At 42.4% G+C, this 26,245-nt stretch overlaps 1 protein-coding gene across 1 annotated transcript in view; it reads right to left on the bottom strand.

Moving 5' to 3' along the window:
* LOC101831865 (zinc finger protein 120-like) overlaps nt 1-22,904 on the bottom strand; it is a gene marked incomplete at its 3' end in the record, with an annotated part of 46,107 nt that extends 23,203 nt beyond the window's left edge. The window contains exon 1 of the mRNA XM_040755206.1: nt 22,857-22,904. Coding sequence (XP_040611140.1) covers nt 22,857-22,904 — 48 coding nt within the window. The remainder of the gene's footprint in view (nt 1-22,856) is intronic.
* Nucleotides 22,905-26,245: the final 3,341 nt, after the last annotated feature.

Raw genomic sequence — 26,245 nt, forward strand, 5'->3', positions numbered from 1 at the left:
CTGCTGCATCAGCTCCTGCCTCCAGGTTCCTGCCTCGTTTGAGTTCCTGTCCTGGATTTCTTCCATGATGTGTGGAAATGTAAGCCAAATAAACCTTTCCCACCCCAAGCTGCTTGTGATTATAGTGTTTCATCACAACAATAGTAACCCTAACCAAGACAGAAATTGGTTGGTACTGGGATAGTGGAGTATTGCTGTGACAGAGCTGACCATGTTGTTTTGGGGAGGGTTGTAGGAGGACTCTGGAACTTTGGGGCAGAGAAACCATTGAGTGTTGAGAGCCCTGGGAGCTGTTCTGTAGGAGCTTGGAAGATAGAATGTTGAGAGCCGTGTAGAAGAGGGAGGCCTGGCTTGGGTCAGAGTGTGTGAGCTACAGAGATGTTTGTAGCTGAATGAAATGGCCTCTGGGTGGGCTATTTGATACACACTTTACAAAGTGTCTGCCCTGCCAATTCTGGTGACTCTTTTTGGCATGATTAATATTGGAGTCCCTTAATACTGAGAGTTGTTATGTAACCAGCAACTGCCCAAGTCTGTTCATCACATGTGATTGTTAAGCCGTGTTATCAGATGTAGGAAAGAGAAATTTTGTTTGAGATATAGAGACAGACAGACAGACACACATACACAGACACACACAGAGAGAGAGAGAGATTTGCACATGACTGTGCCAAGCACTGAAAATATTTTTACACTCCCCCTATTTTTAATTGTAAGACATTGAACTTATGAATCCAACTCTCTTTAACTTCACATTTTGACGGTGTTAGCTGTGTGGGCATTGCTTTGTTACAGAGTCTTCTTACAGAACTGAAACAACTCATCAAACAAGCCCCACTCTATCCCTCCAGTCCCTGGCAACGAGCATTCTCCTCGCAATCTCAGTCTCCATGAGTGGGACTATTCTCTCTCTTTGTGCTTTTTCTCCCCTTCTCTGGTCTCCTCCTCCCTCTCCCTGAGTCTCACTCTCTGTCCTACACCACCTGTTTGAATAGCATTGCACTTAGCTTGTGATCCCCAAGCATCTGGGTTATGAATGCTAGGATTCCTTTACGTTTAGAGGCTGAACTGTATGTGTATAGTATATTTAAAAATCTTGGCTGGGCAGTTGATGCACTTCTCAGCTGTTGTAAATAAGGACAGAATTGACATGGGTATACATGTGCCTCTTGAGATCAACCTTCAGCTCCAGAGAAGATAGTACCAAAATGGGATCCCTGACCATATGGTAACTCTATTTTTCAGCTTCTGAGGATGTTCCACGTGGCTTTTCCTGGCAGCCACATCATGCGCATGCCCCAAGCAGTGCACAGAGGTTCTCCACACTCTCATCCACAGGTGTGACTTCTTGGTTCCCTTGGATGATGCTCATCCTAACTGGTATAACTTTGAGTGTTAGAACGTCTGTGCCTCTGCACGTGAGATGCTCTGAGAAGTAACAGCTGCCCTTTGCTGAACACAGCTACAGACAAGGTCCTATCTAAGCAGCCGCCATTAGCTCTGGAAGCCCTCGCCAGGGCCCTTGAAGTCAATAGGATATCTAGCTGGACGAGTTGTCACAGCTATTGTGAGTAGCTGCAAGCTACAGGGGTGGGATCCAACCCCAGGAACTGAGTCAATCTGCCTCTCTCTCCCAGGAGGATGCACATGTGCGCAGTTTATGAGTGTGCTGAGGAGTGGTGAAGCCTGTGGTAGCCATTGAGAAAGATCTGGAATCCACAGTAAAAGACATCAATGTAGAATGTGTGAGTGGGGGCGAGAGAGAAGATTCGGGAGTTAAGAACACTGTCTGCTCTTCCAGAGGACCTTAGTTCAATTCTCAGTCCACAACAGTCTGTCACGGTCAGGTCAGTTCTGGGGGATTCAGAGTCCTATTCTGCATTCTGTGGACACTGCATACATAGATATGCACATATCCAAACTACCTGTACACACAAAGTAAAAATAAGTAAATCTCTAAAAACAACAGTTTTCTCTGCATAGATCGCTTTGTGCTTATTAAAATTGACGATTATGAGGCCAGCATGGAAGATGGTTAAGATTAAGAAAAAGAAGTGGGAAGGATACGTAGGAATACGGGGCTGTGCTATTCTACTCATTGTTGCTATATTAGAGGCACGCGGCATGTTCCATCTTTTCTCTTAACTCTACCGTTCTTAGCACTTTTCTCTGCCTCTGTCCTTTTGAGTTCTCCAGGCTGAATTGTCTCCAGCTCTGGGCTAGTTCCCGATTTCTGCCAGGGTTCATCTACCTTACCATCTAAAGAAATCGGTTGTCATCCCGATGCTAATAAACTCATTAACATCTGGGCTTCACATGGCTCTTTTGTACTCTGCATGTGGATAGACAATTACCTCCTTGACATTTTGACTTGGCAATTTAATGGTTATTTCAAGTGTAACATGTTCAGGATAGATACTTGATTTCTTTCTCTCTGTCTTAAAGAGATTAGAAACCTTGTATTCCACCCCCTCCCTGCCCAGACTTTCTGACTGATCTTCTGTCTCCTTGGAATATCCTTGTACCACTTTTGCTCAGATTCTGCTCAAATACGACCTCTTTAATAAACTGGGTTCATTTAATGTGGTTGTGTCATGACTGTCCCCCGAAAGCTCAGGTGTTAAATGTCTAGTGGCACTCTTGGTCTGTGGTGGCACATTTGAGAGGTGAGGTTTAGTGTGAAGTTAGGACACCAGGGGTATGTCCTTAATGACAAGACAAGCCACTTCCTGTTCCGCTCTTTGACCTAAGGAGAGCAGATCCCATTGTCATTCCCAATTACTGTGGCACACTGTGTGGCCACAGATGGAAAACAGTGGGACCAGGGGCTAAAATCTCTGTAAGAGATGTGTCACTAGCTTGCATTATATGATGTGCCAGAAACATAGACGAACACATTTGTGCCTTTCCACGCTGTCAGAATTTATTGAATAACAATAAATCTATAGAGTTTAGAGGATTCAGTGACAGCAGTGTGTCATATAATCCTACCTCACCAACCTGGCTGAACTGAGTGCAGGTGCTTTTATTCCAGTCTTAATTACTAGTATTAACTCTTATCAGACAGAACATAGGAAATATGTCTTTAAACCTATCTGCGTACTATAGCTCACAGAATGAACCCTAGTTAAGGAGGCCGCAGCTGGGTCGGAAAGGTTTCAGAAGTGGCGGAGAGAGTCCCTGTTGGTATAAGGGACCTGACCGCTGTTCAGAGGCAGCTACTGCTAGAGCTGATGAAGACAGAACTGAGAGCCAAGCTGTAGAAATAATCTGCTGGGTGAAAGGCTTAATGGTCCCGACCAGAATCAGGTCAGGAGTGGGAAACAGTGGGTCAGGTCCAGTGAACGGGAGGACAGACAGTTGACAAGGTCCCATCAACAGCGGGGCACTGAGCCAGGCTGAAACTCCATCATTACATGGGGTCCAGGTGAGGGGGTTCACCTTTTCCTCGTTCTGGTAAGTTGAGGCCTGGATTGGATTCTCTGATGTAATTTTTATATGACTGTGGGTCCCGCAGCCTCAGTTCACTCTGGTAAACGTGCAGATGGCTCCCTTTATATTACTCTAATCATAGCCTGATCTCAGTATACATACTATGCTGATCACAAGAAGATGGAAATAAGAGTAAATACTCTAAGATTCTACTTATTTGGAATTCTAGAAATGGGACAAAACTGTAATATGAAAAAGATCAGTGTTTTCTCTGAAGCCATAATTACTGCTAGATATTGACTGGATAAATAAGCTTTTTTCATAATTAAAAAAATTCATTTTAGCAATGGAGTCATAAATACACATATGTACATATATATGTCGAAATTTGTCAGATTACAATGAAATGCGTATTTTATCGCAAAATTAAATCCCAACATTTTTTGTTAAAAACAAAAAAAATATTGTAGAATGGGGGAAACAAAATAGAGGATTGGAGAAAGGAGAAGAAACAAAACAGAAGCAGACTTTGAGCTGGACAAGTGGCAGGAGAATGCTTGCTCCCTAACCGTGACTGTGGGATCAGCAAAGAGGGCTAATTGCACAGAGGAGAGTCAATGAGCTCATTGTCACCTGAAGCTAGCAGGAAGAGTCACCGTGCCAGGCCTCCTCCTTTCTCTTGTCCCCTCCCGTCATGGTTTCAGGTCAGAGAAAACAGGAATTGGAGTTCCAAGGACACAGGGTTGCAGAATGCATATGGCCGGTGGGAAATGCCTGCTGGAGGGGCTAAGTCGTTTAAACAGGATAATTAGGGGGTAGAGATGAGGCAGAAGTGCTAACCCTTGGGAGAGGCCAAGCGTAGGTGAAAGGTGCTGAAAGCAATAGGAGAATGAGCTGAAACGGGAAAAATTAGCTGCTATCATCAGTTGATATATTAGTCAATTAGAATAGTAATGACAGACAGCTAAGGCTGGATTTAAAAAGCAGTCCCTCTCTCCTTTCTGAGGGGGAGTTTGTCTATAGGCAACATCCTTATCGTTTGTAGCTTTGGTACCCAAATACTTGGCATCATTTTTTACTTATGATTCCTATGGACAATCTTTAAAAAGATTGTTTTCTGCCCAACTTTCCAGTTTGTGGTGAGCCTTATAGTCTGTGATGTAACTCCAAGAAGGAGGTAAGATTTCTGTAGACAAAAATATGGACTGGAATGTCTTTAGCCTCTCAGACCCTTAATGGGGCTGGCGATGGACAAGTCTACAGGGGGAGGGGGCAAGGTGGTCTCTTGGTTCCTCAATAAGGTGACGAAGATTCATATTTAAAGTTGACCTCAAATTATTTTGAAACAATGCACAGAAAGATTCTTGCCTTCCCTATTCAGATATCTCAGACTTATAGCTACAGAGGCAACAGCATATAATCAACAGCAAAAATGAATGAATGTCTATGCATGGCAAATTTTAAACAAATAGACTAGATGTTGTTTTCATTATGAGTTTCTTTTAAGAGCACTAATTGCTCTTGTAGAGGACCCAGACTTTGTACCTGGTACAATTCAGAATTTGTAACTTTAGTTCCATGGGATTCAACATCCTCATCTTGCTTCCATAGGTATCTGCAAGCACACGGTACAAATAAATTCATGCATACATATATAAAAAACTTTAAAATAACAATTACATATTATTATCTTAATTGCCACATTCTTTTTTTTAAGATTTATTTATTTGTTATGAATACAACTTCCTGCCTCCATGTATGTCTGCACATACCAGAAGAGGGCGCCAGATCTCATTACAGATGGTTGTGAGCCACCATGCGGATGCTGGGAATTGAACTCAGGACCTCTAGAAGAGCAGTCAGTGCTCTTAACCTCTGAGCCATCTCTCCAGCCCCATAATTGCCACATTCTTAACATCCTATTAAATTTTGTGCCTCTCTTCATGCAAACATTAGCTTTGGGAAGAAGGCTGAGGAAGTATTCTGAGCCTGAGAAATAGTCCCGGGGCAGGAAACTACACTAAGAAATACTATGCCAAGATCCCTCTCATGCATTATTTCATTTACTCCCGGCAGCCTCCGCCCAAGGCAGCTATGGTCGTTATCATTACTGTAAGGAAGCTGCGTGCCAACACTATTTGCAAGGATAGAGACTGACCAAGCTGGGCTTCAGCCAACGTCTCCCTCCTCTCGAGACTCACTGTTCCTTCTCATCCTAATTGTGCCTCACAGCTCATAAGCAGGGCTAGCATCATCTCAGGCCACAGGCCTGCTTATGAAAGAGGACCCACAAAGGGGATTTGACCAACTGACTCTCAGAGATGCCTGGAAGTTTAAGTCACAGCTTTTCTTTAGCTGATGTTCCTGGATACATTACGTCCTGTGCCACTCAGGTCTGGTGTCCATCAGGGAGCTCAGACTATAGGAGGATTGATGGACTGCACTCTTTCTATGTGTAACATGTGCTACTGTGCTTGGCTGGTGTAGTGTTTGCTGTGCCGTGCCACACGTGGGAGAGACAGTGAGTCATCGAGTGGACTCGGTTAGGCTGTGCATCTGTGCTACAAATGCAGTCATCTGTCTCTGGAAATGCAATCATGTGTGCACTGGAAGGAAGGTAGTTTCTGAGTTTTAAATGTAATTAGTTGCTGTGTGGGATTTTAATCATCCAACCTAATAAGTTTATTGAAGATTTATTTTTAGTATTTTATGTGTATGTGAGTGCATATATGCATATATTGCATGTGAACCACATTCATGGCTTGTCCCCATGGAGGTCAGAAGAGGACAGTGTATGCCCTGGAATTGAACTTACAGATGGTTGTAAACTACCATGTGGGTACTGGGAACTGAACCCAGGTCCTCTGCAAGTGTAGTAAGTGCTCAACTGTTGGGCTATCTCTCCAACCCAAAATACGATTATTTTTCAAGAAGAAGACAGCATAGAATTTTGCCTTCTTTGGATCTACAGATGAAGAACATTCATGGTGATTTCTGTGATCACACCAGGAATCCAGTTCTATCAATACTCTTCCCTATTGTCAACTGTAATTAAGGGATAAGAGTCTTGGTCTAGTGAATGATTATGTGGATTCATAAACGACTGAAGGTAAACCTGGATCCACAGGTATCTCCTCATTCTCTTCTGTTGTAGACACTCTGGGTGTTTGTCACAGCTTGGGCTCTTCTCCACACACAGATGACTACTAAGGTGACATCACCGCAGTTTTGCTTGTTCGTTCTGTCTTGTAACAATAGGCATTTATTATCTAGGATATTACTTTTTGGCTTCCAGAAACTCCTGTGAATAATTTACAGTCTAGTCTTAGCCATTGTCATTCAGATTCCACAATCAAATGGCTCCTTAATTTGTAGCGGGGTTCCGTTATATTCATTTCATCTTTGGATATTTAACACCAAGCATGATATATATGGCATATAATAAATGGATCAATATGACACTTGATTCTTTTTTTTTTATTATGAAGCTGTTGGCCTTGCTTGTCCCTTACTGGCTAGCTCTGCTTTAAGTAATTACCCCATAATTGTTAATCTAAGTATGTCTCTTACCGGAGAATAGTTCCGGGCTCCTACCCCAATGGCGTTACATCTCGACTCTCTTGTCTTTCTCCTTCTCAGAATCCTCCTGGACTCCTAGCCCCACCTATCTAGATTCCTATTGGCCGACACTTGATTCTTGATGGGCATCTTTACCTTCTTCAGCATCATCAAATGTACACACCCTTTAGAAAATGACCCATTGTTTTAGTTTCATTTCTGTTGTCATAAACACCTGTGTGGTGGAATATTATTTTTAAGGTGTGTGACTTTTGTTTATGCTGCATTTGTTTAACTCCATAAGCTGTGATTCTTTGCCTGTCTAAACACCTGATTGGTCTAATAAAGAGCTGAATGGCCAGTAGCAAGGCAGGAGCAAGGAGAGGTGGGGCTGGCAGGCACAGAGGATAAATAAGAAGAAGAAATGAGGAAAAGAAGCAATAATAGAACAAGGAGAAGAGACTGTCAGGGACCAGCCACAGAGGAATAAGGAACATAAGATACACAGAAGTAAGAAAGATGAAAGCCTAGAAGGAAAAGGTAGATGGGATAATTTAAGATAAGAAAAGATGGCTAGAAACAAGCCAAGCTAAGGATGAACATTCATTTTTTATTTTATTTTATTTATTTATTGGTTTTTCGAGACAGGGTTTCTCTGTATTGTTTTGGAGGCTGTCCTGGAACTTGCTCTGTACACCAGGCTGGCCTCAAAACTCACAGAGATCTGCCTGCCTCTGCCTCCCGAGTGCTGGGATTAAAGGTGTGTGCCACCACTGCCCGGAGTTTTTTATTTTATTTTATTTTTTTCCCTCTGTGTGTGATTCATTTGGGAGCTGGGTGGTGGACCTCCCAAAGGAGAAAAAAAGTCATTATTACACACCTAGGCCAAAAGCAACACAGGGGAGGAAAGGATTTGTTTGGCTTACAATTCCAGGTCACAGTCCATCATCTAGGGAAGTTAAGGCAGGAACTCCAGGCAAGTACAGTGTTGTCCCTCTCTAAAGGACTCACTTCCCAGCCAGAGCAGTGGGGGAGGAACTGTGGAGGATGCTGCTTGTTGGGTAGCAGCCATTTGCTTAGGGAATAGTGCCTCCACCATGGGCTGGACCCTCCTCCATCAATTGACAGTCAAGACGCTCCCCTACAGACATGCTTGTCTAAGCAATTCCTCAGTTGAGATTCTCTTTCCAGATGATTCCTGGTTGCATCAAGTTGACAAAGCTAACTAGACACCCATGAACCCAGTTTTGTTTCATACCATCTCAAGATTTGAAAACGAGAACATGAGGCACACGGATTCTATAGTAGGAGGATATCATAAGATAATATGGTCTTAAGTGCAAACATTTCTTTCCAGCTGCACATGGCAGCAATGATTTTATCCCACAACAGTTCAATAGAAATGAGCAGCAATGTAATTATTTGAATCTGCATCCTGTGTATATAAATCAGCAGTCACTGTCTCCAATATGACATTGCTTACTGTCAACCCTGTGAGCACTGATTTAGGTGTTATCAGAAAGGGATCTCTTGTTCAGTCTACTGGGTAAGCAGAGACAAAGGTTTAATATTCTGCTCAGTTCTCCATATTTCTCATCTTTCAAGTGAAAAAAAGCATTGCTGTAGATAGAGAAAAGTAAGCTTGTAGGCTGGAGTTTCATTTCGTGTCAGAAGGGCCCAGTTCAGGTGCTTTGCCCTTGGGTTTTATAGGAGAAGACAGCAACTTCCCTTAGTGTACGGCTATTCAGAGACACTACTGTTCCAGCCAATTTGGATGTTGTGATGGCAGACACACAAAACATGGAAAACATAAAGAGGAAATCAAGACTTAACTTCAGTGGAAGTAGCAAAGGGTAGCCTTTTGACTCAACTGTGACATTCACTGTGCCACTGGGATAATGCTTTCACCTCTGCATACTTTCCTATATAAGAGGGAGGGTGTCTGTCATGCTGGACAAGAACACAGAGTGCCGGCCTCAGTTTTATAGATTTTATACTTGATTTTTACGAGTGCAAGTTTTTATGGCCTCGAAAGTGAGTTTATATCATGAGATGAAATAACCCACTTCAGTGACCAAGATGTCAATTGGGACTAGGAAGATGAAGCCTCTGCCTCACCAGCATGAAAATCTGAGCTGGCATCTCCAGGACCCATGTAAAACCAGGCACAGTGATGTGTGTTGTAGCCCCCTGCTTGAGGACAGAGTGGGAAGCAGAGACAAATTAATCCTGGAAGCTCATTGGCCGGCAGCCAGCATAGCCAATAAGAGATCCCATCTCAAACAAAGGTAGAGAGCAATTGAAGAAAGACAACCTATGTTGATCGTGAGTCTCCATAGGTGCACACACATGAATGCACACACGCATGCACTAACCAGAGTATCATATGTGTATATATATATATATATATATATATATATATATATATATATATATATATATGCACACAGCTTTGTGACAGTAAATTCCCTCCCTCCACCAGGTGAGATCCAGGAATTGAATTCAGGTCATCAGGCTTAGTAGCAAGTGCCTAACTGCCTGAGCCATCTCACTGGCCCCATAATCACACATTCTGTTGCTTATTTTTGTTTGTTTGTTTCTACACACCACATGCCTTCTTTGTCCCATGTCTTCATCCCAAGGTCACATTTACTTTCCTGGTATGTCCTGTTTGCTTCTTTATGAATTGCATTATTTTCTGTATCTTCTTTGAAGTTAGTTTCAACATCTTTAAGGAGAAAGTAGGTAGGCGGCTGTGACTGCACATTCCCGACATCCTAGCAGTTGGGAGGCTGAGGCAGGAAGTCTGCAGTCAATTTGAGGCCAGCCTGGGCTACGTGATGTACACTGGGCCATGCAGAGATACATCGGAAGACCTGTCCCAGACCTGTCCCACAAGGGAGTAGAGCTGCTTGCACCCTTTGTAAGCTAGAATTGATGTGAAGGCATTGCTTGTTTATTTACTTCCTCTTCTATCTGGATGGCTGCTATATATTGGGTGGATTTGAAGTCCACATATCACACATCCAGCAGCTTACATCTTTGTTTTTTAAAAAAACATAGTAAGTGAAAAGAAATTTGGTCTGTGACCCACTGTGCCACAGGGTTGCCGCAAGCAAGTCCATTTGTCTTTCTGGGCCTCATTTTCTTCACATCTGAAGTGAAAAGCCAAACCAGGTTATCTCTAGAGATCCTCCCAGCTACTAATGGCATGCTCTCTGATGCCTTTCCTGCATTTTAGACCTTGCAGTCGGAGCTGCATCTACTATGCTAAACACTATTGCAGAAAGCAAGTGCTCATTGCAGTTGCAATAGGAGGCTAATGTATTCCTATACTTGGCCTCTCACCCCCATTTCTCCAGCAAACTGACAATGTTACTCACCTTTATCCACTTTTTCTGCTTGGAATATAAGGAAAAACTTCAGGGGTATTAAAACGCCAGAAGTAATTGACTCATTTAGTGGATTGTGCTGTGGGCTGAATTTTCCAGCCTCTGAGCTCCACGGCTTGTTCAGTAATCCTTGTGACTTTCATGGTTCAATTAAGGGCCACAGTTGTATTAGAAGAGGAAGGAGCTGCTTCCAGAAAATAGGAAGTTCTTGGTAGCAGCTTAACAGTGCCTGCTTCCCTCAAAGCTCCCTGTGGGAATTGACTGTGCCACTAACAGTGGCTTGTCACTTTCTGAGTGCTTCAGTAAGTGGGAAGGGCCATGGGGACACAGTGCCCATATACCTCCTTCATAGTCGAGTAACTTAAATAAAAAAGGAATTCCTGCCCACTCCTTAGAACTGAATTAAATAAGTTATTGCAGCTAGATTTAGTGACATTTTTGTGTTTTCCATTTGTGTGAGGTCGTTGGCACTGTTTGATTTCTAAGGGTTATTTTTATTTTACCTGTATGAGTGTTCTGCCTGCAAGTGAGTACGTGTACAGCATGTGTACCTGGTGCCCTCAGAAGTCAGAAGAGGGCATTAGAGCACCTGGGAGCAGGGTTATAGGTGACTGAGCTGGGAATTGAACCTGGGTCTTTTGCAAGAGCAGTCAGTGTTGTTAACCCCTGAGCCATCACTTCAGCTCCCAGTTTTTTTTTCTTTTTGCTATTTTTTATTTAAATTAGAAACAAGTTTGCTTCACATGTCAATCCCAGCTCCCTCTTCTTCCTCCCAACCCCCCACCTAATCCCCACTCTGCTCCCCAGAGTGAGGCCCTCCATGGGGGGTCTCCAAAGTCTGTCATATCATCCTGGGCAGGGCCTAGGTCCTCCCCCATGTGTCCAGGCTTAGAGAGCATCCCTCCATGTGGGATGGGCTCCCAAAGTCTATTAGTCTGCCAGGGATAAATAATGATCTACTACCTGAGGCTCCATAGATTGCCGAGGTCTTCTCACTGACACCCAAATTTAGGGGGTCTGGATCAGTCCCATGCTGGCCTCTCAGCCATCAGTCTGGGGTCCATGAGCTCCCCCTTGTTCAGGTCAGCTGCCTCTGTGGGTTTCACCAGCCTGGTCTTGACCCCTTTGCTTATCACTTCTCCCTCTCTACAACTGGATTCCAGAGTTCAGTTCACTGTTTAGCTGTAGGTATCTGCCTCTGCTTCCATCAGCTACTGGATGAAGGTTCTAGGATGGCATATAAGGAAGTCATCAATCTCGTTATCGAGGAAGGGCATTTAAGGTAGCCTCTCTACTATTGCTTAGATTGCCAGTTGGTGTCACCCTTGTAGATCTCTGGAAATCTCATTCGTGCCAGATCTCTCCTCAAACTTACTTTTAAAGATAGTTTTTGTCTTAAAGAATCAGGGAAACAGCACAGAGTTATAAGCCTTCCAGCCTGTGTTAACATCTTCCTTACCCATCTATATACAGACAACTTTGTTTATGTTGACATTGTAATCACAGCATACTCTTCAAAACAGCAATTGCAGCCTTACCTCAATGCTATCATCCAAAAATTAACACAATAAGAGACAAATTATTGACTCCATTGTTCTCACAATCACGTTGGTTTGGTTCCTCATTGTTTCCCTGAATTCCTTGTCTCTAATATTTTCTGAGAGTGTGGCTCAGTAATGTAATGTAATGTAATGTAAATGTAATGTAATGTAATATCCCTCCAATATACTTTGCAATGTGTGTGTGTGTGTGTGTGTGTGTGTGTGTGTGTGTGTGTGTATGATTCAGAGGTTGTGTGTGAGTGGGAAGAACAGGACAGAAGAGATATTTCCTCCAGGTGTCCTATCTGGGCAAATGATGTCTAGATGTCAGGCCTTGGAAGCTGAGTGGCACTGGTTTCAGGACCCACTGTAGACACCAAACTTTTCATTCCTGGTATAAAATGCCACAGTGGCTGCAGCTGATCTGCAAATATCCTCTCACACCCTTCTAGTCATTTCTGTAGTGCCAACAATATCTAATGCCACACACATGCTTTTGTGACGGCTTTTCATCTGTACTGTTTGGAGATATGTGACAAGAACAGATGTCTGAACATGTTAAGTACGGCTGCAGGTGGTTTTCTTCACATGTGTTAGGTGTTTGGTTGGTTGGGTTCATGGCTTGAAAATGAGTGCAGAGGGTTACCTCTGTCTCCATGTTAGTCACAATCTGTTAGCTAAAATGAAGGCAGCCAGGATGCTGCACTCAATGTCTTTCCTTTGTAGCTACTGTATATCCAGAAGGAGCTAGTTCTGTAAAAATACCCTGTGATGCCAGGCTACCCAGTGTCTAGTCTTCTCTGGGAATAAAACAGAAACTTTTGGACTATTTAAATTAACAAGCATCTTCCTTGCTTCCTTAAAATGTAGACTCAATTTTACAAAGGTTTACCACTTCATTTTAGCCCCATAGGAATTGTTTTGTGCTGTTTTACAAGATCAGTTGGCACATGTAACAGAATGCTTGGTGTGTTTTATTCAGAACTTTTTGTTATGTAATGGGAGTTTTTTTCAGATGAACTATACAAACATCTTGCTGAAAATGACCTTGGTTTCCACCTTCCTACACACAGACACCAATGTATGTAAAAGACCTTCCCTGATTTGTGAACCTTTTTTTTTTGTATGAAAAGACAGGCGTAAAAATTTAAATTATTACACAGAGAAATCCTGGCTTAAAACACCAAAAAACAAAAAAGTTAAACTTTTTTATCTGATCTTTAGTCAATCATCCAACAACCCTCTTTGAAAGCATAAAATGATATGAATTGAGACAATCATAGAAAATGCAGGGCATATGTTGTCTGTTCCCACGGCTCATTAGTCAGTGTTCAACCTCTCCATCTCTGATCAGGGCACAGCTGCATCTGTGGACCACTGAGCTCCACTGAAGATGAGGGAGGTGATGTCTACAAGAGAAATAATTGTTTTCAAATGACAGCTACACAGCACAGTTTACAAACCAGTGCTTAGTATTCCTTAGACTTTGACTCTAGGGGCTGGAGAGATGACTCAGCAGTTAAGAACATGGGCTGCTCTTGCAGAGGTCACAGATTCAGTTCCCAGCACACACTTGGTGGCTCACAATTATCCCCAATGCCAGTCCCAGGGGATCATATGCCTTCTTCTGGCCTCTTTGGGCACTGCACACACATGGGATACATAGATACATTGAGTTAAAGTACCTATACACATAAACATACATAATTTTTAAAAATGATGTTAATTCTATCATACGCTGTTTTATTTCGTTGCCCGAGTTTGACTTATATACTGATACCCTTCCAGATCATTTCTTTCCATGGAGGACATTTTCTTTTTTTGACTGCTGCCATCTGTCATCATAATTCATCTTCTCTGCTGCCTGTCTTTGGATGTGACAAGTGCTGGTTTCTAACTCTCGTGGACCTCATGGTTCTCCGCCAAAAAGGAGGACCTCCCTGTGACAGCCATTTGATACCTGACTCATCTGAATTTCCTGCTGAGATTAAAGCTTGAAGAGGAAAGCCAATCAAGTGTTTTCTGTTTAGGCTGGGGTAGGGTTTTTGATTTTGTTTTTTTTTTTGTTGTTTGGGGTGTGTGTGTGTGTGTGTGTGTGTGTGTGTTGGAATGCATTTGTGCTCATTTGGAGAAGGCAGACATACATTGCTAAGCTAAATCCCATCGCTCAGTAAGCAAGGAACAGATGGTGCTGTCAGTTTCAGGCACAGGACAATCACACACCATATGAGCATTCCTAAACAGGGCTGCATATGCAAACCCAAGCTGCCAGCAGTCCCTCTGCTATTCAAATCCCCAGAGCTCCCAGAGAGCATATTGCACCGCATTCCACCGAACAATAGAAATTGCTTGTCATTCTGCTTCCCTTACACATTCCTTCCCAGACCCTGCTCCCCAGGGCAAGTCAGATGAGCGCCAAGCTCACATTTTATGAAATCAACTCTTATAGTCACTTGTTCTGTAAAGCAAAGAGATCTGGACATGTGGCGACTTCAGAAATAAAAGAGGAAATTCATTGCAAAAGGTGGGGCTGGCAATTTGGCTGCATACAGTTCCTGCCTTCAAACCGATGCTGATATTAGAAGAGATAAGACACACAATTGACCAAATACACATGGGGACACCAACTGCCTAGTTGGGAGGGTAATGCAAGCTTCCTAGCTAAGGTAGGAGATTTCAGTTGGATTTTGTGAAAGTCATCTTAAAGTTGCAGGACCAAGGGATATAGTTTACTAGTGATGTAGAAAAACTTAAGTATGCCCCAAGAGTAACAACCATCTCTATCAATGATTGGCCTTTATCCCATGAAAAATACATTAAGCGAGTTGGGGACGTAGGCATTTTCTTCTGACTGAAGCTGCAGTGTTTTCCATCTGAAAACTAATGCCCAGCTAGAACCCTCACAGTGCTGTTTGGGTGTAAACAGGCACCGCCACTTTGTGAAGCTGGCGCTGGCCGTCCTCCTGGGCTGTGTAGTCCACAGTACGCACAGCGGCACCTTCAGTCTGTAGGAAATGTGTGTCATAATTACTTTTCACCATTGGCATGTCAACAGAGATCTTTCAAAGCCACAATAAGGAAGAGTACAAATGTATTGGCGTAGCATTCATGAACGTACCCTGCTGCCTGCTCTGGATTGAGTTATGCCCTCACACCAATGATGAATTCCTAACCCTCCAAAGTAAAGGGATTCAAGGTGGGCTCTTTGAGAAGTAGGTTAGGTAGATGATTCTGGAAGGGGGATTAGCTCATGAATCTCATCAGAATTAGCTACTGCTATCTGATATTGGGAACCTCTGTGAAAACATGTGCAGTATTTCTCTACAAGTTATTGTTTTGTCTCGATTGTACATTTGAACTGGCCGGTGGATACCAATAATTGGGCCGTGATCAGTCTGTGATAATGTACAGTCACAAATGATTACATGAACCACAGCCACTTATCACCTGCAAGGGAACTGAGTAATCCCACCACCCTGGAAAGTGAACCCAAAGCCTATTGCCTCCCAAGTAGAGTCTGCCATGTCTGTATGTTGAGAAAACAATTAACTACTTCCTTCTAATTGGCTGCTAACATGATAACCAATGTTTTTTTTCCTCCATCGACCCACAGGAAAATGGGAAAGCTTTTTATTTATTTTATCTTGTTTAATTAAATTTAGAGCTAGGGGTCGAACCCAGCGCCTCTTGCATGCTAAGCACATCTTTCTCCACTAAGCACACTCCCAACTCCCACATACACTTAGGACACATTGAATTTTAAGAATCCAAAAGTAGCGCTAGCCATGAGGCTCAGCTGGTAGGGTGTTTATCCAGCAAGCACTAAGCTCTGGGTTGAATCCCCCCAGAACAGCATAAACATGGGGGAGGGTCACGTGGAGAGAACTCAAGCATATGGAACGCAGAGGCAAAACGATTAGAAGTTCGAGACCATCTTCGGCTATACAGCGAGTCAGAGGCCAGACTGAAACATGTAAGATCCTGTCTCAAATAAAATAAAATGCAAACCCATTAACTTGGTTATGTTTTTAGAAAACTCAGTCTAAAAATAAAATAAAAAGTCCTTCCCACTTTCAGTTTCTCCCTAGAGAGGATTCAGCTGGATCCAGCCAGCTGACACTGGATCCATACTATTTCATTTAGAGGGTTAGCGTTTATATCTTTAAGCCCAGCACATGGTTGAGGAAAAAACGTTCTGGGCAGCTGCATGGACAGCTACATTCCCTTGGACTATAGCCAAGGGGACAGACTCCCAAGTTCAGAAAACTGGAACCGCTGTCACTCGCCCAGGTTAGTTTGGTGGAGAGGCCCGCAAGCAGGTCTCATGCTTTAAAGGAGTCACACATTCGGCTTTTAAAAATCTCCAAATTTGTGTTGATTTGGAAGATCCTCTATCTGGCTTGCAGAATATTCTGAGTTTGGAAGGCCTAAGTCAGCTTGGTGTCTCCTGACTGGTTTGTCCAATTGGGAAAGACAATTTGGTGTTCAGAGACGATCCCCGAAGGGCTAATTTACATGGCATATCCGGCAGTGCAATCGAACTCTTACAACGAAGCAGATCAATGCTCGTAGCACAGGGCATAGGCTCACAGGGCAGTGTGCCACCACCAAGCTCTGAGAGGGAAGCAATGCTTTTCGGACAAGCCTTTTGAGGTTTTCTCTCACTTCTTATTGGGGAAGGATTATTATTCTACAGTTCGTTAGCAAATTACCAAGCCGCTGGTTCCCAGAGTGGTAAAATATTTAAGCATCGAACTGAAAATACCCCAATTCTCCAAGTAAACTTTCTTGAGGCTCCTGTGTGCTGTTTCTCCCAGCCCCTTGGAAGGGAAACGGCCTTGGAACTGGGAGGTAGCGATGGAAGATCTGGTTTGGTCATGAGTTGCACTTAGTTACTAGGGTGCTAAGCAGCGGGGGAAGGGACCAGGAGGTCCTACGGAAGGGAGCTTGCGTTTGAAAGATCAACACAAATCGGGCGCAGAAAACACTGCCCAAACCTAAGAATTTGCTCCTTGGTCCCTACTGGAAAAGTGGAACAGTGGACTGAAGAATGGTGTGACCAGTCAAAACCAGTCACCACCCAGCAGCAACCACAAGGCTGCTGTTAACTTGCAAGGCAGGAATTGAATGATGGGAAATCACATCCGGAGTGGATCACCCTATCCATCCAGGACCGCGCTCCACCCAATCAGGACTGCTCTTATACCCTTGGAGGGAGTTGCCTGCTTGGAAATTGTACCCAAGGTGGCTCACCCTGAGCAGTGGAGACCTTCCCGCCTCTCACCACATGTGGGTTTCCTCTCTCCGCATGCCGGTTGCTCTCTTCCCAGGGTATCGACTAAATGTGTTTTCTTCTCACTCCAAGGGTTCATGCGCTTAGCCACCCCCCACCGCACAGAAGGTCGTACTCTTTGGGCTGCGTTTGTAGCACGACTGCTGTGAGTGTTACGATTTTCCACTCTGTTTACTGCCCTCCTCTCCCGCTGCTCCTTTCTGGCAAATTAGCCTGGAAGTTTCACAGCTACAGCCTTCTAGGGATGAGGCATGATGGAGGTGACCTTGGCTGCCTCCACATAGTCCGCTTCCCTGAGGCTCTGACCAGACCCAGAACTTTCAGGACTATATGACCTTTCTGCACTATGTCTGGGTTTTAAGCGATTAACCAAGAACTCACCATTGTAAGTGTTTATGTCCAGTCCTCATGATTCACGCATCAGATTATTTAAATTTTTTTCTTTTCAATGTTGAGAATTAAACTCAGATTCTTTTTTTTTTTTTTTTTTTTTTTTTTTGGTATGGTTTCTCTGTATTGTTTTGGAGGCTGTCGGTCCAGCCTGGCCTCGAACATGATCACAGAGATCTGCCTGCCTCTGCCTCCCGAGTGCTGGGATTAAAGGCGTGCGCCACCATAGCCCGGCTAAACTCAGATTCTTACACACTGTAGGCAGGCACTCTACCTGTGAGCTCTATTCCCAGCCCAAGATTAAAAAAAAAAAAAAAAAAAAAAAAGATAACTCTTAACTTGAGGCTACCATTCCGGAGTGTTGTAATTTGTGTTTGAGCGTTATGATATGTATCATGTTTTGTAGATAAAAATCTGCTGCTGATCAAAATATGGTGCACACTTCAAGGATAAAGAATGTATGTAAGTCCAAAATTTTGGCTTTATTAAAAATGGTTGTACATATTCCTGAGGCAAGAGTGCTCATGTTGGCCTCCACTGCTGGCTAATAGGCATGCCGGTCATTTGTAAGAATTTCAAAACAATAGATCCTAAAGCCACATTCCATTTTCATCTTCTCTACAATAAGTAATTTCAAGAAGCAGCCTCTCAAATATATTAAAACTCACACACTCAAGTAAAAAGTCATAGAATCCGGCTGAGCACCCACGCCCCGACTGAGGTGCTTTGTAATTCAATTCCCTTAAACAAGGACATCATTGAGGGGACATTTGATTAGTTACCAGGAGACAACAAGAACTCCGAGGAATGTCAGGTTCAAGTCGCCCGTAGGTAATTACCGATGCGTGTAATTAAATCATGTACAAAGACGCTAAATATTTGACCAAAGTTTGTTTTAAGTCGCTTTACCCCCTTGAAAGACACTAATAAAAAATCATTTTCTCAGGTAAACAAGAGTTAGCTGCATTGGTGGGTTGGCCAGACAACAGCTGCGGGTTTAATTAAACGTTTGCCTAACCATATAAAAAGACAGTGATGTATTTCCATAGCATCTGGTAACTTCACCATCCTCCGGTCATTCTTTAATTAGCATGCTGGTGAATCTAAGAGAAAATGGCTTTAGCACCGGGGCAGATGGTGCTTCTGAGCGACAGGGGGAATGACAATCTCTGTCATGCTTACTTCCTGTGTAGCCCTCTGGTCTGAAAGATTCCTTCAGCGCAGGGCCTGATGGGATCAGGAGTCAGGTTTCAGAGCAGCTGACTGAAAATTGAAAAGTATGACTCCTGAGTCCCTAACCATAAGTCTCATGCTTTAGGATGAAGTTGACCTCCTTAGGCTACAAGTTTGAAACAGTTTCATGGTATTCTTGGGGGTAGATAAAACTGAGGGATTCAGTATAGGCTCTGAAACCATATGCATCATCCCCTTTTGAAGACTAGGAAACCTGAATCGCATCTCCCTCTTGGGCGGGGCTCTGGTAGTTTATAAGCTCCACCCCCAACCCCAAGCATAATGCTGAGAGTTTTGCTTGAGTTTTCCCTGTGGGAACCGGTGATGAAGGGGCATGGTAGTCCCGCAGAACACTGGAATTCACCACAAGAAGGTACTACAGCATGTTACTAGACTGTGCTGGAGTTCAATAGACCTCCTCAAAGAGACCTGGCTCAGAGATGTGCTGAGTACGTCAAGCTCAGGAGAAAAGACCGTACTTATAGGTGCATACGCCTCTCAAGCACGCTCCTTGTCTGCGAAATGTTGTGCAATGGCTGACTTACTACATGGTATTTTCTTCAACTTCCTATTAAACAAATTTCCTGCTAGTACTTTTGGGAAAATGGAGCATCACTCAGAAGTGAGAACTCTGTGGTGTAAATTAATGGTTGATGTAGATGTTTCTGTTTCTCTGGAGTTCCCACCTTGGGGACACATTTAAACTGAAATGAATTCACTTTGCCTCTTGGCAGCAAGTTACTAGCACTTGCTAGTGGCAGTAAACACGGGTATTTGGTGATGGAAAGAAAAAGGTACAGGCTTGAGTTTATTAATACAGAGAAAACATTACAGAAATAGAGAATTAGGGGAGCATCACGGGATGGGGGAGGAGGAGGAGGAGACAGGAAGGAAAGGAAAGGAAAGTTAAGATTACCTAGCTAAAGAAAAATGTGAGGCCAAGAATTCTGGTGCCCTAACAAAGTACCTTCTCACCTCCAGCTCCTCACACATCTTGTAAAACCTTAAATCAAATCAGGACACATTTTATATAAAAAAAACTACAAACAAAAAAACTCCCTGCTTATATTTTCCTGCTAATCACAACTTGGTAAAAAAAAAAAAGTGATGAAGCAAAAATCTAAACCTTAAACTCTCCAAAGAGTGGATATTGCCAATAGCACAGAGATATTATATTAATCTTAGAAATAGAGTTATGAGTCATGTCAATCTAGTCTTTGTTTCTGATCCTGAGCAAGGGCTTGCTACCTAACCTGCATAGCTTTTTATGGGATAGCTTTTTGCTTGAAAAGCCTGTTCTAAATCATCATTGAGTGGATTCTGGAGACTTTTCCTGAAAGATCACATGCACAATTTGCTTAAAGAATCTATGTTTGAGTGTCTAGGCCTTGGCTGATTTTCTTTATAATGGGGATTCAGCCTAGACTATAGAAAGAAATGTTTTATGCATTATAAAAGCCTCACTACAGCATTTTCTTGGAAGCCATAAAATGGTCCATAACCATGTGCAAAGATGCTCTATTTGACTCCTAATAGAGAAAATGTAAATTAATGCAAATTAAGATATTACTTGCTTTATCCATCACTTTGGCAAAAAAATAAAAATAAAAATAACAGCACACTGTCCACAGGATCATGGGAATAGTTATTTTCATACATGACAGGAGCACAAAATGGCATAACTATTGCATCACTCTGCAGAAAACAAAAAGGAACCAATTGCCCACGTGCTTGTGCATGTGTGTACATGCATGTGTGTGTGTGTGTGTGTGTGTGTGTGTGTGTGTGTGTGGTGCATGTAAGTGATGCACAGCAACAGAAGATCCTTTCAAGGATTTGGCCCATGCTGTTATGGAGGATAACAAGTTCTGACACTGCAGGTTGGGGCAGCAGCCTGCAGACCCTGGAATAGCTGATGCTCAAGTTTGACAGGATGGAGAGTTTCCTCTTGCTGTGGTCTTCAACCAATTGGCTGAGATGCAGTCACAATAGGGTTTATTGGTTTGAATTTTAATCTCAATAGTTGCATCCTCAAAGACACATGAAAGGATAATGTTTGACCACCTATATATACACCGTGGTCCAGACATAATGACACAGAAAATTGACCATCACAACCACGGTATAAGAGAATTCAATAATACTATATCTGTATTTTACCTCTTGACCTAACCAACCTTCTGGGAAATTTGAAAAAAGAAATCCACAGCAGGAACTCAAGTTTGCATTGCAGTTGTGTATAAAGTATGAAAATATTGGAGGAAAAGTAGAGTTAATTCAAAGAGAATTGGTTTACAAACTATGACATATCATCTGTAGGACAGATTATAGGCTACTAATAAAGATGCTAGGATGTCCTTATGAGGAGATATACAGCTATTTCTAAAATGCTTGCCCAAGTTTAAAAGATAAGACACAAATTAATACATCATGTTACACTGTATGAGAAATAAGATACAATATATACATAATACATATGTGAAAATACACCCATGTTCATAAAATATAAACATGCACACATATGTACAGCGTTTGGCACAGTTATACATGGGAAGGATAAAAATTAAGCAGGAATATGATTAACTATAGAGGTCAAGTTTAAGTAAGTAAGTGTAAGTGGTATCCTTTCCTGCATTCCACCTTGGATCATTTATTTACAGTTACTGATTGGGCCAGCGAGACAGCACAGGGTAAAAGCATTTCCCACATAACCTCATGGCCTGAGTGAGGAGAGAACTAATTAACCAGAGTGGACCTCTGACTTCCGCATGTGTGACATGTGAACATCTGAACATTCTCTCTTCCTTCTTTTATCCCTCAGTAATAATAATAATAATAATAAATAAATAGAAACCATAAATAGAAATAAGTTATGGATCTTAAACAATTACCATACAATCTACTTAAGATTCATATCCCAGGGGCTGAGAGAGGGCTAGCTGGCTCAGAGAACTTGCCGCTGTTACAGAGGACTTGGATTCTGGTCCCAGTACTCACATGAAGGCTCAAGACTGTTAGGAAATCCAGTTCCAGAGGATCCCATACCCTCTTCTGGCCTCTATGGTCAAATTATGCATGTGGTGTACATACCTGCGTTCAGGTGAATACTTAAACATTAAATTAAAGTGAACCTTTTTTAATTAAAAAAATGTTCAGATACTAGTCACCAAGTCTTGCATTCCCCCCATACGTGTGAGTTAAGAGCCTGAGTTCTGTCGATTCTACGACATAGAAGTTTTCTTCTGGGTGGGGGCACATGGTTTATCTCTGGATGTCAACTCTCTTTCCAGTGACAAGCTTCCCAAAGCTTTCCTAGGTCAGTCACCAGAAGAGGATGGAAGAGAATTGGCGGCCGTTTGAGGAGGCTGAGAGGGAGGAGAGAGGCACGGGGCACTGGATAGCTAATGACTGCAAGGGCCTGAACTAAGGCACTGACAGCAAAGAGACAAGGAAAGGTGGGTGGGTCGTCCCTGTAGATGCTCAGACATTTGACTGCAGCATCTAGATGAGTGGTTCTCAATCTTCCCAATTCTGTGACCCTTTATTTAATCCAGCTCCTCATGTTGTGGTAACCCCAAGCATAAAATTATTTTGTTGTTTTTTCCTAACTGTAACTTTGCTAATGTTATGAATCATGACACAGATATCTGACAGGTAGGACGTCTGATATGGGCCTCAAAGGGTTGGCGACCCACAGGTTGAGAGCTGACGATCTAGGTAGACAGTTGCCTAAGGTGACAATCCTGGCTTATGTACTATGCACTAATGTCAAAAAGGACCACAAAACAGTAAAGCTGACAAACAGGAAATAAAATAAATCATAACAAACCAAAACAAAAAGTGGTTAATATTTTTGATGAACTGGTTCTTTGGGTCCTAATTACATGAGAAAGAAATTACAGATTTTTTTCCTTCCATGCTAGGGTAAAATATAAAATGTGCTTTTCTTGTAGTCTTGAGGATGTTGGGTAGTATTTATCAGTATCCTTTTTGATATCCATGAACTTAGGAGCTCACCTTTCCAAAGTGATGCGGAAAGAATGTGATCTCTATAACCATAACCATACCGGACAATTCTGTTTGATTTGGAAAATGAATACTACCTGATTTCCCTTGGAAAATACTGATGTTTGAAATACAGAGCAGTGTTGATGTACTGGGGAGAAAATGTCAAGCTCTATATTATTGCCTGTCAACCCTGTGAAGAGTGACGTGCCCACCCTACTCGGGCAGGGGTGGGGAGCATGACAGCTGGAAGATCCGCTTGAATGCACAGACATTCTCTTTGCTTTGAAGATTCAAGGGAAATATAGTTCAAGACAATAAGGAAAATATAAAAGATGAGGGCAGGGGTTGGAGTTAATCTCTCCATAATAAGTACTCAAAATGTTCGAATACTGCTGCGGTAGGTTTTATTCTTTCTTCCACAAGTAGGAGCTTTTCTGTGAACCGTCTCTGTTAAGATGTTGCTGCAGGAGGACTGTGCTCTCCTATCCTGCCTAGACATAGCTGTGCAATCCGTTTGCACCCAGTATAGTATGAATTGGGTCAAAGGTGATGCTTCTGAGTAAAATTTATGAAAGCTAATGAATAGTTCTTTTTTGCTTGTTTGTTTGTATTTTGCTCTTGTTTTTGTTTTTCGAGACAAGGTTTCTCTGTATTGCTTTGGAGGCTATCTGGAACTTGCTCTGTAGACCAGGCTGATCTCGAACTCACAGAGATCTACCTGCCTCTGGCTCCTGTGTGCTGGGATTAAAGACGTGTGCCATCAATGCCCAGCTAGTGAATAGCTCGCTATCTCTTTGCCCTCTGATAGACTTGTAAATCCAGGTGGATTTTTTTTAATGTCAGACAAAGTCCCTGAGTGAAACGATGGGACAGAACCTTAGTTGACTCATGATGGCAAACAATGTGAGAAATTGAGGGGCAGATGCTATATTGTGTCCAAAGCAAAAATTAGCCTACACTAACAAAATCATATAGCTTTCTCTACCCATTATACTACATAACATAATTCTGTAGATACACTACAAACTTTCAGTTAACACAGCAAATGAGTTACTTCTTGGAACTGTGGATTTGACACAATGCTAGAGTTCTTGGCTTAGTATTTACAAGTTCCTGGCCTTGATTACCATGTCAGCAAGCAAATGAAACAAAACTGGGTGTATTTTCCTACTAATACAAGGAAAGAGAAATCAAAGACCTGCCTTTGCCTGTAGGAAGTCTTAGGGTCTCTATTGTTGTACTCTCATGTCGAGAAGAACATCCATTGGCCAGTGCAGTCTGTGGTTTGAATAAGAAATGCCCCCATAGGCTGAGCAATTTTAACACTTGGTCCCCAGTTGGTGGAGCCTTTGGAGCTTTGCTAGAGGAAGTATGTCACCGGGGAAGACCTTGAGAGCATGCAGTTCCCCCACTCCCGGTTCTTTTTCTGCCTTCCTTCCTTCCTTCCTTCCTTCCTTCCTTCCTTCCTTCCTTCCTTCCTCCCTCCCTCCCTCCCTCCCTCCTTCCTTCCTTCTTCTTCTCTCTCTTTCTCCCTCCCCCCTTCTCTTTCTGTCTTTGTCCCAGTGTGTGGATGAAATGTCCTGCTCCTGTGATCATGACATGCCTTCCGGAACATGATGGACTTGTATCTTTTAGTAAGTGGGAGCCACAATAAACTCTTTGTTAACTTGCTTTTGGCCAACAGAAAAGTAACTAATAAACAAAGCAGGTAGCTGAAGTCTGCAGCAGGACTGTGCTGCCTGTGTGGTGAACTCCAAGTTTAGGACGAAGGTGGTATACAAAGAGAAGGGAAAACAATAATCTACCAATTGTTCTGAGAGTGTGGGTGACTGTTCATCACCAGGACTGAAGAGTCATAGGAGCTGTGTGCTCCCAGCATGAGAACAGGTCATTGAAGGGCAATGACACTGAATTCTGTGGGATCTGAAGTTTATGCATTTGGTATACCATCTCCAAGTAAAGAACACACACACACACACACACACACACACACACACACACACACACACACACACTGTTAGCTTCACTGGGGTCCTCAAAGAGGCCCATGCAAATCAGAGCCCCTGAAACTTCGATAGCTTCAGATTAAATCATCCCCAGATCATAGGTTCACTCCTGAGCTTTGCTGAGACCACCAACTCGCCCATGGTTTTTGTTTCCCGAATTGTGTGGGTCCTCAAAAAAGCTGAGTTCTTCTGGGTCATCCTGCATTATCTTGATTCCCATCCTTAAGGTAGTTAATTTAAATTAATAAAAGATAAGTTATTACCCTGTAGCCCAGACTGGATATGAACACACTTTTGTAGCCCAGGCTGGCCTCAAACTCACTGTTTCTGTCTCCACTTCTACAAAGCTTGGATTCAAGGCATGCACTCCAATGCCCAGCTTCTTAGGGCTCAATGTGACTGTCCCAAAGTCTTTTTCTCCCAGATCCATATAAAATCATCTCTCTTCCTCGAACCCTCCACTGCTTTCTTAATTTCATTCTTCTCTATAGATGCTACCATTGTCTTACATACATATTTTATATATGTATTTATTTTCTCCCACTAACACGTAAGATTCAGGAAGGAAGGGATTTTCTCTTTCAGTCTTGATTGTAAATACATCAGAAAGTTCAGAACAATGCCAGGGACATAGTAAGCCATCCCAAATACTTATGAAATGCATGACATTTTAAAAAACATGCCTTTTGATATTTTTAATTTGATGTATGTTAAGAAAGAAAATGACTAGAAATAAAATTTATATTAAAACAGAACCAAAGGATGTAGTCCTCAAGTTATAGTCTGACTTTATTAGTTTATTTAGAAATTTAAGCCAAGTGGTGATGGTGATGGTGGCACACATCTTTAATCCCAGGACTTGGGAGGCAGAGGCAGGCAAATCTCTGCAAGTTCGAGGCCAGTGCGATCTACAAAGTGAGTTCATGACAGCCAGGGTAACACTGAGAAACCCTGTCTTGAAAACAAAACAAAACACAAACAAACAAACCCAAATCTTGTAAAGATCTGCATTTTGAACTTTTTGCAAATTTGCCATTTTAAGTAGACCAATTACATTGATCTTGTAAATGTGGCCAGTGAAACCTAAATGTTGTCATAATTTTATACCATTACTAGCCATGAATGACTCCATGAACAGGATTTGCAGTCACAAGAATTCTTCAATCTTTTAGCTTGTATTTTCATTCCACTTCTCTTACATGTACCCTAAGTTACAATATGTTTGTCTGCTTGAAGGGGTGGTTTCACTGGTTATTATATCATAATAAAATAAGTAGCTGTTTATATTTTAATCAAAATCTTCTGTGACTGTAATAAGGTCTAAGACAATTTCTTCCTGGACTCAGCTTAAACTATAATTGTTACATTAAATTAACCAAAGCATCACAAACA

Source organism: Mesocricetus auratus, unplaced genomic scaffold (assembly GCF_017639785.1).
Source record: "Mesocricetus auratus isolate SY011 unplaced genomic scaffold, BCM_Maur_2.0 Super-Scaffold_100011, whole genome shotgun sequence".
NCBI classification, from domain to species: domain Eukaryota; kingdom Metazoa; phylum Chordata; class Mammalia; order Rodentia; family Cricetidae; genus Mesocricetus; species Mesocricetus auratus.